This window comes from Sciurus carolinensis, chromosome 17, assembly GCF_902686445.1.
Source record: "Sciurus carolinensis chromosome 17, mSciCar1.2, whole genome shotgun sequence".
In the NCBI taxonomy this organism is placed as follows: domain Eukaryota; kingdom Metazoa; phylum Chordata; class Mammalia; order Rodentia; family Sciuridae; genus Sciurus; species Sciurus carolinensis.
The window spans coordinates 15,233,781-15,246,620 of NC_062229.1; the positions used below are offsets into that span (position 1 = coordinate 15,233,781).

A 12,840-nucleotide genomic window follows, 5' to 3' on the forward strand; every position below is an offset into this window, starting at 1 on the left:
TACTTTTTTTTTTTTTTGGTGGTGGGAATGGAACCCAGGGCTTCTCTCATTCCTGTGCCAGAGCTCTACCACTGAGCTACATCCCCTAGTCCAGTATTTATAAATGGATTAATGAAAGTGTCTGTTCTGCCAGCCCCACCTCGATGACCTGGTTTCTCCTCTGCTCTGGGGGCTTCCAGCTTTCAGGTCAGCCAGACCCTACCGGGGCACTCCAGCTGTTCCCACCTCCTCTCTTGCCCCAGGTGTGGGAGAGGGGGCATGGCACGAGGGCGGTGGTGGCGCCCAGAAGCCCAAGCAGCCGCCCTGCCCTGGCAGGACCGGACCTGGCAGTCGCCCTGCTCTGGGCCTGGCACCCGGGAGGGGAAACTGGCAGGCGGGCGCCGCCCTTCCTGGCGGGGGTTGTGGAGGACGGCGTCGGCACCACGCAGAGGCAGCAGCAATCCTTCGCCCGGGTCAGATCAGACAGGGGGCGTGGGCGCGGTGGGGCCCAGGCGCCAGCCAGTTGAGGGAGGCTCGGGGGTGGCTCCCGGAGTCCAGGAGAGAGCAGCCCGCCCACCGCGGGCGCTCTGGACCCAGGCCTGGGGTTTTCCGGGCCCAGGCAGCAGCCCGCCCGGGAAAATCCCGGCCCCCTTCCCGGCGCCGCGGCCCTGCCGGGCAGAGCGGGGGAGGGGATTCCCGGAATCTGCCCAGAGACCGCGGTAGCGTCACTGGGCAGAATCGGCCCATATATGGGCAGGGCTTCCGCTGCGTCAGCGGGAAAGCCCCGGTGCGCGCTGCTGGGCGGGGCCACGCCTGCGCACCTCGCCGGGAGCAACTTGCCCCCTGGGTGCTCTGCTTTTCGGCAGTCCAGCACCGGTACCTTCCAACTCCGGAGATCAGGGGACCCAGAGAGGGTTGGACACCCACGCTGGGACCGTAGATCTAGCTTGGACTAAAGGGGGATACACACAGGAGCGAGCCACAATCAGCAATAGGGTGCGGATAGTCCAGTACTCTCCTCCCGCCACCCACCAGGCTTGGGGAAAATAAAGACAACAGAAATTAATAAAGAACCTTTTTTTTTTTTACTTAAATAGATTCAATAAAAAGAACAACACACACATACACAAACATCTTAAAATAAACTCTTTAGAGATCAAGTGTGTGTTTCTTTTCCACAGTACGGTGCAGAGGGGGAGTGCAGGGGGCGGGGGTCCCCTCCCTAGTGTCCCCGCAGGCTTGAGTACCGGGCGGCGGGGCCAGCTCCACCGCAATCGCCCCCTCCCTCCCCTCCCTGTTAAATACACAAATATATTATATTCAATATGAATCGAGTCTGTTTCCAACAGAAAAAAAAATACAAAAAAAAAAAACAAAAAAACGTGGAAGGGGTCTTGTAAACGTCGAGGTGAAAGGACTGGGCGCAAAGCTGGCGGGCCGGAGTCCAGTGTGGTTTGCGGCATCCCAGGCCTCAGGGCGGGTGCCCACCGCCTGCCCCCTCGCCCCCAGTGGGAGGCGTGCACCCAGCCGTCCAGGCTGGGGGGTGTCCATTCGGGGGTGGGGGATGCGCTCAGAAGGCGTGTCCCTTGACCCCGAGCAGCAGCTGGCAGCCGTTGCTGACATGGGTCATGACCTTCTGTTTGAGCTGAGCTACTTGCTCCCGGAGGAGGCCGGCTGTACTCGACAGGCCCGCATTCTCGGCCTTGAGTGTCTTCACCTTGTCCTCTAGGCGCGCGATGCGCTCCAGCTTCCGCTTCCGGCACTTGGTGGCCGCCAGCCGGTTCCGCAGCCGCTTGCGCTCCACTTTGATGCGTTCCTGGTCTTCCATGTTGATGGGGGACACTGGTGGCGTGGCGTCGCGGCTGCGCGCCTCCGGCACGGTCTGCGGTTCCTCCTTGAAGGTGGAGGCGCCGCGACCCAAGCCCAGCTGCGCGGGATGGCCACCCGCAAAGGGTGGTGCGTGTGGGAGGTAGCTGATGGTGGCCGTCGGGTATGAGCTCCCAGTCCCGACTGTGGCCCCGGCGCCTGCGGAGGATGCGGAGGCCGGGGAGTAGCTGCTGAGGTTGGTGTAGACAGGAGGTGGCTCCGGGCCAGCATAGACGCCCCCGGGCCCGGCCGGTGGGCCCCCGCTGGCGCCCAGAGACACGTTGGGAGGCGTCACGTGGTTCATCTTGTGCAGGTCGTCCAGGGCTTTGACAAAGCCGTCGGCGAAACCCTCCTGCTCTTCGGTGACGCCGCCCCCTGAGCCCCCAGCACCTCCGCCGCTGCCACCCCCGCGGGGGTAAAAGTACTGTCCCGGGGGTGTGGGCGTCGTCGTGATCACGCCGTTGCTGTTGGGGACGATCAGGCGCTCCAGCTCCGAGGAGGCGAGCTTCAGAGATGCGCTGTTGTCGGAGCCCTGACTGGAAAAGTAGCTGCCCGCACCACTGCCCTCCGGGCCGGGGCCCCGTGCCCCGGGCGCTTTGAGACCCCTGTAGGGGTCCGCCAGATTGAGCGCTAGGCTGGGTTTCAGGAGTTTGTAGTCGTGTAGAGAGAGGCCGCCAGGGGCCCGACCGTATCCCGCCGCTGCGTATGAGTCGTCGTGGTAGAAAGGCTGTTCCATTTTAGTGCACATCCGGGCGGCCCAGGCGGTCTGGGGAGGGTCCCTGCGGGGCCGCCCCGGGCCTCGCTCCGGCTGGTGCCGAGCTGTCCGCGGCAGTGGCGGGATTGGGTGTCTGGTCGCGCGTCCTGAGGGGCCGGCACTGGCCAGGGGCAGCCAGCTGGCAGCCTTGAGCGAAAGCTCTGTCCTGCTTCCCGAGCCCCTCTCACCCTCTCTGGCGCGCTGGAATTCTCGGCTTCGCTTCCCCCAGCTCCCTGCTCCCTGCTGGCTCCGAGGCTGTCTGGCCGCGCTCAAGGTCCCAGCCGCTGAGTCGGAGCCACAAGCCTTTATACCGCGCTTGTCAGCTGCGGAAGTGCGTTCCCATTGGCAGTCGCCAGAGCCAGGCCCCCGCGCCCCCCTCCTGGAGCGTGGGGAAGGGGAGGAGGCGGCTCGCGTCACTGTCAGGAAGCGCGTGTCCTTGTAAACAGCGGCCACGGGCCGGGTAGCTCGGCGGGGTTGCAGCGGGGAGGGGCTCGAGGGACCCTGGGGTACGCGTGGAAGGAGGTGTTGAGCACCCGGGGCACAAGGGCGAGGGACTTGCGGGGAGGTGGATGATTCCCTCGGAGTACACCAGGACCGATGGGGGGGGGGTCCCAGGATGGACCGCGAAAGGTCTGAGGGACCCGGAGTAGCTGAAAGAGGTTGAAGGACAATAAATACACTTCCCCCAGAAAGTAGGGAAGGGTGGGTTCAGCAGCGTATATCGGGAGGGTGAGGAGACACCTGACCCAGGAATTAACTGGGGGTCCCAGGCACAAAGGGGTTGAGGAACTGGATTATTCACGGGAGGAAGAGGGGAGAGATCATAGGGGGCAGAGCTGCAAGATTCATTATGCAAGAAATAAGTAATGGGCTTCTTCCATCCTTCCTTCCTTCTTTCCTTCCTTCCTTCCTTCCTTTCTTTTCTTTCTTTTTCTTCCTTTGCTTGCTTGCTTTTCTTTCTCTTTCTTTCCTTCTTTCTTTTTTCTCTTTCTCTCTTTCTCTTATCTTCTTTCCTTTCCTTTTCTTTCTTTCACTTTTCTGTGTGTGTGTCTGTGCGTCTTTGTGTGTGTGGGTACCAGGAATTAAACCCAGGGGCACTTAACTACTGAGCCATATCCCGAGCCCTATTTACTTATTTATTTATTTGTTGAGACAGGGTCTTACTAAGTTACTGAGGCTGGCCTCTAACAAGATCCTCCTGCCTCAACCTCCCCCAGTCACTTGGATTACAGGCGCACACCACCGGGCCCCTCATATGAGTAGGGTTTCTTGAGTTCATGGAAGAGTCTGAGGATTCCCGCAAAACTAGGAAGGAGAAGGAATTAGGGGAATATAGGTAGCAGAAAGTGAGCAAGAGTCCTGGGGAACAATGAGCTATGTAAAAATATGTGGGAGAGAAGAGGAGGACATGTCTGTCAAAGGTGTGATCATCTGCACAGTCCTAATGAAATACAGTTAGAGGGATCAGGGCACATCTTTGGAGCTAAGTGGACAATGACAGAAGGTTCCCAATTAAGACATGCCAGAGGAGGGGCTTTGAGGATCCTGGCGACAGGTACTGCTGCATCTTGGATGACTGGAGGGAGTTCTCCCTTACGGGTGACTCTTTGGCACCTGTGTACTCTGTCCCCCATCCCAAAGCCCTCCCCTAGTGACGCTGGGCTTGCCCGACACCCTGTCAGCTCCTGGAGCCTAGACCCAGCCTGACGGCCGGGGTGCGGTCGCCCAACCCCACTCCCTTCCTTAGAAACAGACTGGGGCAAGAGCGCCGAGGCAGGAAGTGTGGCAACAGCCCCGGGGGAAGGAGCCCGGCCCAGTCTCCGTCACTCAGATCCTACGGGACCTTGTGCCCCGCCCTTAGTCCGGCCGCATTCTGCTCTGGGCAAGAGGAACCTGGGCATGCGACCCCGGTGGAGGCCTGGGTGAGCAGAAGCAGCCCAGCCGGAGAGGCCTCGCGTCACCATCCTTTCCCCCCTTCAGTAATGGTTCCGCCCGCGGCTCCCGCAGACCACCGCGAAGGCAGGCAGCATGGGGACTGTTCCATTGGCGCTCTGGAGGGGATTGCAGCCGGGGAGCCGGGCCTGGTCGCCATGGCAACAGGCCAGAGTCGGCGGGCGGGACTAAAGGCGGGGCGACCCCCGGAGTTTCTCCCCGACACCCATATTAGGGCATAGGAAGGGGTGTGACCAGCGCTGTCCTGGGGCCCCAAGCCAGCAGCCAGGAGCCCTGGTAGCTGCCAGGTCCCAGGGCGCGCCCGGCCCCCGGACGGCTAGTCCCGACCAGCCCCGGCCGCCGCCCCCGGGGCCCCCACGGCGGCCTGGCCCGGCCCCGCCCAGCCGTTCTGGGACTGCGTGCTGCCAGGCCCGGCCCGGCCCGACCCAGCCTGGCAGGTCCCCGCCTGCCCGAGGGCCTGGGTCGGACTTCGCCCCCGGCCCGACTGGGCGCGGAGGGGCGGGTTGATGCCTCCAGGCGTCCCAGGCGCCTGGGCGGGCTGGCACAGCAGCTGCCTCCTCCCTCGAGCAGGGTGCCCTTACCTTTTGCCAGGAGGTCGGGGCCCCTTCTTTCCCATACCCCTAGGGGTTGGATACCCCTCCCTCCTTCAGATGGGCCAGGGCCCACTTTAGTCTGGAGGTCCCTTCAACCATCCAGAATATTTAGAGGAAGGCTCTCTCCTGCCCCAAGGATGTCTCCCTCATCTGAGGACTTCCTTCTCACCAGTCAAAAGACACCAGAATCCAAGGGAGAAGATGAAAGAACTCACAGCCTCTTCCCCCAGCAAGGGCAGAGTGGAGGTTTGGATAGGCTTCTAGTTAGACTTAAGGTGGGACTTTCAAGCAGTTAGAATTCAACCCACAAGAACAAGAGGTGAGAGGCCAAATCTCTACCTCTTTCTCAGCTTCCTGGGCCTGTTTTGTGGGAAGATGGAAGCTTCTTTAGGGTAGAGAGAGACTGAGTGACAAGGGCTAAATTGCCTTTATGGAGCAGGCTCAGAGCTCACCAAGCGTGGGGGAGAGAAATCAAAGAGATGAAAGAGAAACTGAGCTATGAGAAGACAGGGGAAGTCCAGCAGAGCAGTGGCGTTGCATTGGGGAGGGTCCCTGTGACCCTGAAGTGCCCCCTCCCCTCTTCCCCTCGCTTGAATGGCTCCCCTCCCCCGCCCCAGGCTCAAGGGAGATTCCAGAGGCCGCTGAGTCTGGCGGGCAGGCTGCCAGGCCTGTGTCTCCTGCCCATGCTAATAACTGCAGCTGACATCTGGCCTGGCCCGCAGGGAAGCGGGCAGCATTGGGGGGCTGGGCAGGGCAGGCTGGAGGGCAGCACCTTGGGAAGCCAATCTGCAGGTTGCACTGGCCAGGAGGCCACAGTGAGTCATTCGTGGCCAGAGCTGGGGCTGGCCATGCCAGAGGGGAGTCCTGGAGAGAGGCCAGGAGGTCCCAAAAAGGACCAAGAGGGAGGACAAGGACCTAAAAGCAAGAGTGGGTATATGGGGACAGTGGGTCAGGGCAGAGAGAGATGCCCACAGAGACAAATGAAGCAGAGGTGGTGTCAGGCAGACAGACAGTGAGACGCGGAGACATTTCAGACAGGTAGACAGACTAAGAAATAGTAATTATTATTTTAATAGCTAACACTTAAAATGGCTCTTACCATGGGCCAGATACTGTTCTAAGTGGCTTTCATAAAGTAAGTCACTGACTGCTTCCAACGATATAGCAAAATGTTTGCTATTTGTATCCCCATTTAACAGATGAGAAACTGAGGTACAGGAAATTAAGGGACGCATCTGATGTTCCATAGCTAGAAGTGCTGTCTGCCTGCGGAGCATTAGCAACTATATTGTGGATAATCACAACCAGATGGGCATTTATGCAGTACCAACTGCATGCCAAGTTCTGCAGGTCCTTTCACACCAGGTCTTCTTTACTTGGAGGAGAAATGGAGCTGGTCACAGAAAGAGGGGACAGTGTGGTTTGTGGGGAAGCCAGCATGTCGGAGTGGGGTCCAGCCATGCATTCTGCATGGGTGTTTGAGCAGGGGGTGGGGTAAGGGCCAGCAAGGGAGGGCGGGGGCCCAGCCAAGCTGGTACAGCCGGTTCCAGGCCCCTGCCAGTCTCACCCTTGTGGCCTGGGCACCACCCCCTCACGCCGCCCCGCTGGCGCCAGGCCTGCCTGGTGAGGAGGGTGTGAGGATAGCCCCCTCCCCCGCCTGGCCTGGGCACCCAGATTGGCAGCTGGGTACTGCCCAGGCTCTGGGCTCCAGACCAGCACCTGGCTGAGCAGTCCCTGCCCAGGCTTCCCCCACATCCCTGGGGCCTGGGGGACGGAGTAAGGAGGAAGTTCACCCACCCCCACCCACGGGTCTCTCTGGGGCTTTTGGTCTTGGCATGAGGGACTTCTCCTTCTTATAAATAGTTTGATGACCCTCCTCCTCCCTGGCTCCACTGACCAGCCGCCGACAGGGCCCTCACCAGGAAACTGGGCTGGGGGCTGCCCATGAGTCAGCCAGTGGGCAGGCTAGGACGAGAACCCACAAGTCATAGCACCCAGCCTCCCGCGTCCCTGCCCCTGGGTGTGGACAGGCGGCTGGGCCAGAAGAAGCCGAGAATGGATCCCGGAGGCCCTTCCCCAGGAACCCCTAGCCTGCCAGCCACTCCTCCCCCACTCCTGTGGTTTTGGGGGTCCCTCACCCCCTCTCCCAGAGAGGAAGCTGCTGGGTTTTCTTGGAAGCAGTCTCGCTTCACACTGACTCAGTAGGGCACAGGGGGAGTTTCCCACACTGCTGCTGAAGTTTGGGGGGCTGAGCATCACTGAGATCCCAGGTGCCCCCTGTAATGGGAGACGTAATGAGGACGCATCCACACACCAGCAGGGTCTGAGGCTGAGGGGCCTCCCCGGGAAGTGGAGAGCAGCAGGGAGGGAGGGAAGTGGGGGTGATGTGTGGGGAGAGGAAGTGCCAGGACCTCTGGGGGGCAGAGCCCAGCGCCCCACAGAGCCTCAGCAAAGTGTGGGGGGTGAGTGTACCTGAGCGACTTAGGAGTCTGCCTGTGGCTGGCCTGTTGGGGCGTGCGGGAGTGTGTGAGGCCTGCTTCATGGGCTTGTGTCTGTGGGCTGGCCCAGGCCTGCGGGGGTGCGGGGCCTGCCTGTGTAGGGCTCTGTCCTACCGAGCGTAGAAGGCAGGAGGTGGGCGAATGCGTGCGCTGCACCATGGAATGGCCTGCCACGGCTGGCCTGTAGGCATGGCTGTTAGGTTGTTTTGAAGTTCACAACCTATCCATGCCCACTGTGCTTGTGTGTGTGAGGTCTGTGTGTGTGTGTACGTGCGGTCTGTGGCTGGTCTGTGTGTGTGTGAGAGAGAAAGGGATATGGAGAGAGAGAAAAGAGAGGTCTGTGGCTGCTTTGTGTGTTCTGTGGTTGCTCTATGTGCATGCGTGTGTGCGCGCACGTGAGAAAGAGAGGTATATACTTGGCTGATGTGTATGTAGTTTGTAGCTAGTCTGTGTATGTGTGTGGTTTGTGGCTGATATGTGTGTGTGTGTGTGTATGCTAGCCCACAAGGTGTCTATGTACCTGTGTGATTATGACAATCCAACTGTGACCCATCCGTGCCTCTCTGTGCTGGGTTAGACAGTCTGGCCACACCACATCTGTGAATGTGTCAAGCTGTCTGCCCACCTGTGCCCAATCTGCCAGTGGATCCCAAGTGTTACTGGCATGTGCAAGTCTGTAAGGCCACCACAGAGTGTGTGGGGTGGTGGTGGTGGTGGGTGCCTAGGGCTCATGGTATGTAGGTGACTGCTCTGTCCACCTATCTACAGGTGTGTGTTCGTCTCTCTGGGCTCTGGGTCTCTGCAGCAGTTGGGGCATCGAGTGTGCATGTGCATCCTCCGGTGTCAGGACCTGACAGTGCATGTGTGTATCTGCACATCTCTTGTGTGGCTCGCAGGGTGCTTGTGCTGAGTGATGGTACCTTCTCTCTGAGCCTATCAGCATACATGGGTTTTCCCTCGGGTCTGATGCACAATTCACGGTGCATCTGTCTGCCCATGTGCAGAGCTGATTTATCCATGTCATGCATACCCTGCCTGTGTTTTTGACCTGTTGGTGCCTTTGTGTGTTTGATACTGTGTGTTGAATTTTTTTTAGGTGTTGGGAATGGAAACCAGGACACACACACCGTCCCTACATCCCTACATCCTGAGCCCTTCTGTCTTGCTTTGGAGTCAGCTGTCAATGTGTCTGTCAGTCATTTCTGGTCCTCCGGCCCAGATGTACATCTGACCCTGTGTGTCCCTGGCTGGCAGTCTCTCAGTGGGGTTTGTGCATCTGGTCTGGCTCTCTGGGGTGACTGTGTGTGTACATTCCTGCACCGCCACCCCTCTGCCCCTCGCCCCCAGTCTGGCTACCCTGGGCCATGTTTACTCTGCCCCCAGCTGATGTCTGCCCTGCCCTGGGAGGGGCTGACCCTCCTGTCTGTCCAGCCAGCAGTCCACAGGATGTTCCCGAGACGCTGTCTCCGACCGACATCCCCTCCCTCCGGCCACCCGCGGGTCAGGACCCAGGCGTCCAGGGCAGCGGGGGTGGGGCTGCAGCGTGGGGGGGTCCCTGTCAGGGCACGGGAATGAGGGTGGGGGGCGGGGTAGCGACGGGCCCAACAGGTTCCGCCTCATTCCTGTTCCGCCTCTCACTTCCTGGGTGCCTGCCCGGGGCAGGGGGTGGACAGAATGAACCCCATGGCCTCGGAGCGCCTGGGTGGGGCGTGGAGCACTTGCTTCTGCTGGCTACCCGGACATTCAGGGTTGAGAGACAGGAGGAATCCCCTTCACTATCCCTGTGCCCAGTTCTGGACGCAAAGCGTCCCATCTATTATTCATCTAATCCTCACAACAACTCAATGAGCTAGACATAATTATGTCCCATTTCAAATGGGAAACTAAGGTTCAGACAGCAATGAGGGCTCAGGGCCTTGAGCCCAGCTCCGTATGCTGCTACCCAAGACCCCCAGCCGGCTCACCAACCGCCTTGTCCCTCCTCTAAAAATGGTACGTGCGGGGTGGAGAACAAACCCAGGCCCCGGTGAGGCCCGGTGAGGCCCGGCTCAAGGGGGCACCGCTTGCTCTGAGTCAAAATGGGCCCCTGGATGATATGAATAAGAAAACGGCTTTAACCGTTTCATCGCCACGACAGGCTCTGCCTAAACTTCCTGTGGGCTGTGTGTGTGCGTGGTGGGGGTGTCGGAGCTGGGTTCCCGGAGGCCTGGGGTGGGGTGGGGTGGCGCCCCTAGTGACCTTGGCAAGAGGCCGCTGAAGGCACTGGGCAGCCGCCTCCCGGCTTCTCTCTGGAAAGGGAGCCCCTCCCCCAGAGCGCAAGGTCCCCAGAACTTAGTTCTCAGTCCGGTTGCCTGGAGGGGGTCCCAGAGTCCGCAGCCCCCTCCCCAGGGGCCTGAGTCACACACGGGGAAAGCCGCGAGGGGTGAGTCACAGGGGCTAGGAGGAGGGAGCGAGGCCGGTTGCGGCCGAGGGACCCCAGGGCCGGCTTGAGTCACGCACACCCGGGCCTCGCTGACCCCAGCCCCCTTCTCGGGAGATCGGGGACGGGAAGCTCATTGTCCGTGGACTTGGGAGCTGGAGGAAGAACAGGAAGTGAGGAGGAAGCACGCGCCGCGCTGCGCGGGAAGCTCTGGTTTCCATGACAACGAGGGGTCTCTACTCCACAGAGGGGTTCTCCCAGCAGGGACTGCCCCCCCCCGAGTGTGGGGGAAGCCCCGGTGTGCTCTGTCGAGGGGCCGCAAGTTTCAGGTCGGGCAGGAAGGGGTTAACGGCAGCCCCTCCGGTTTCACCCGCGCCCCAAGCCTCGGGCAGGGCGGGGCTGTGCCCCGCGCGCCCCCGCGCGCCCAGCCTCCGCCTCCGCCCCCGCGCGCGCTCGCACGCACGCACGCACGCACGCAGCAAGGCCATCCTCCCGTCCCCGCGCTTGCACGCACGACCGCGTCGGGCTCCACGCACGCAGCGACCCCTGTCGTGTTTCACGTCACGCACGACGCACGCGCCCCCGCAGCGCGGGGAGGGGCCCTCACCGCCCGGAGCCTTGGGACACAAGTGGCCCTGGCACCACGTATCATCGCCTCCACCAGGCCCACTGTCTCCTCCTGCACACACACACACACACACAAGGTCACAAACAACTTTCTGACCCACAGTGTCACACGGACACAGGATACACCTGCCACACGCTGGCAAAGTCCCTCTTAAGTTACGCCAGCCCTGCGGCAAACATGGACAGGGTCACACTGTCACATAGGGACCCACATAGAGATGCAGAGTCATACAGGGACATCGGTCTCAGACGGCTTGTGACAGGGACACAGCCATGCTTCATCTACAGGTATTTGCCTTTACAGACACTGATAATGCCACACAGTTGAAGCAAAGTAGAACACAAACAGACACCCAGTCTTGGACATCCCGGGCTTACACTGCCACACAACCAACCCCCTTGTATGAAGATTGAGGCAGCAGAGACATATGGTAGAGACAGACATAGGACAGTCATGCCATTATCACAAGGTGCACAAAGTAGGTTACAGTGGCAGAGATAAACCCACAAGGCCACACACACAGATACTCAGATTGTCCAAGCGGTGTGGACAAACCAGGACACACGACCAGGTCACACAGTCAAAAAAACACATGATGAAGACAAACACAAAGTAGGACATGGTAACACAAGGCCATATGGAGGCACTAATTGTTACACACTTCTCACACAAGGAATGACAAGGAGCTGGCTTCGGTGGCTCACTCCTGTAGTCCCAGCTACTCAGGAGGCTGAGGCAGGAGGATGCAAGTTCAAAGCCAGTTTGGACAATGTAGGGAAGACCCTGTTTCAGAAAAAAAAGAGGACTAGGGATGTAGCTCAGCTTAGTGTAAAGTGTCCCTGGGTTTAAAAAAAAAAAAAAGTTAAAAAAAGGACGGCTGGGGTTGTGGCTCAGTGGTAGAGCGCTTATCTAGCATGTGTGAGGCCCTGGGTTCGATCCTCAGCACCACATATAAATAAGTAAATTAAAGGTATTGTGTCCATCTACAACTAAATATATTTAAAAAAAAAAAAAAAAAAAAACGGACTGGAGATGAAGCTCAGAGGCCAAATGCTCCTGATTCAATCCCCAGTACGATGAAAGAAAGAGAGAGAAAGGACGAAATGAAAGACAGAAAGGATACTGACCCAAAATGACGCCCTAGAAGAGCAAGTAGTAAGTACGGATACAGAAAACAGAGACAGTGAGAAGCCACTCAGACATGGGCCGTAGAGATCCACATGCCACATGAGGAGGCTTCTCATCACCCTTAACCTGGATGTCACACACAGACAAGGGTATGTTAGTCACTCCCCCAGTCCCTGACAGCCTCCCCCACCATCGAATCACACACACTTAGTTGCACAAACTCTAGAGCCTCAAAACACAAGTGGACGCAGATGCCCATGCGCACACAATCAGAGATCCACCACCTCACGTCTACACAAAAAACGAGCACACTTCCCATGGATTCAGAGACACACAAAGATGGGGGAGGGGCGGGATAGGCGTTCCTGGCAAGATGTCAGCATCTGGGGTGTAGGGGGCCTGCCAGACTCCCTCAAGGTAATGGCGCATGGTTTTGGTCAGTTAGTGGGGAGGAGTGGTGGGGTTCTGTCCTCCAGTTGTGGAACCCAGGGTCTTCAAACTAGCCCTGATGACTGGGTCCCTGCCCAGATGTGCAGGCTGGAGGGGGCAGGCCAGGGTCCAGCTGTGGCCGCAGGGAGGGGCTGAGTCACTGGCTTCCCAGCAGTTCAACCCAGGCTGGGCCCAGCTGTTCCTGGAAACAGGCAGGAGAGGGTGGGGTCCCCAATCCAGCTGGGGGCTGCTGACCCAGACCTGCATACCGGGGCTCAGTCCCTCCAAATAAAGGCCTCTAGACCACTCCTCCAAACTTCGGGGGTACCCTGCACCTAAAACAGGTTGGTATCCTTCCCCCTATTACGGGGTACCTGTCCAAAATGAAGAGTTTGTGCCTTTTGTCCAAGATACTCAAATCCCTCCACAGCGCGGCTCCCTTTGTTGCAAAACAAGGATTGCTGGTTTTTCCCACCAACATGTGTGCTCCCTTCTTTCCCCCCAAATGTGGGACTCCATGCTGACCCAAATGGCTTCTTTCCCAAATTGAGAGCAGGGACCTTTCCTTTAATCCTGGCTCCCTAAACATTTGG

At 59.2% G+C, this 12,840-nt stretch overlaps 1 protein-coding gene across 1 annotated transcript; it reads right to left on the minus strand.

Annotated features, from left to right (window-relative positions):
• Positions 1-1,041: 1,041 nt before the first annotated feature.
• Positions 1,042-2,886, minus strand: Junb (JunB proto-oncogene, AP-1 transcription factor subunit). The gene has a single exon (XM_047532027.1). The coding sequence runs from the start codon at positions 2,591-2,593 to the stop codon at positions 1,550-1,552; it is 1,044 nt and encodes a 347-aa protein (XP_047387983.1). The 5' UTR covers positions 2,594-2,886; the 3' UTR covers positions 1,042-1,549.
• Between the last annotated feature and the right edge of the window lie 9,954 nt (positions 2,887-12,840).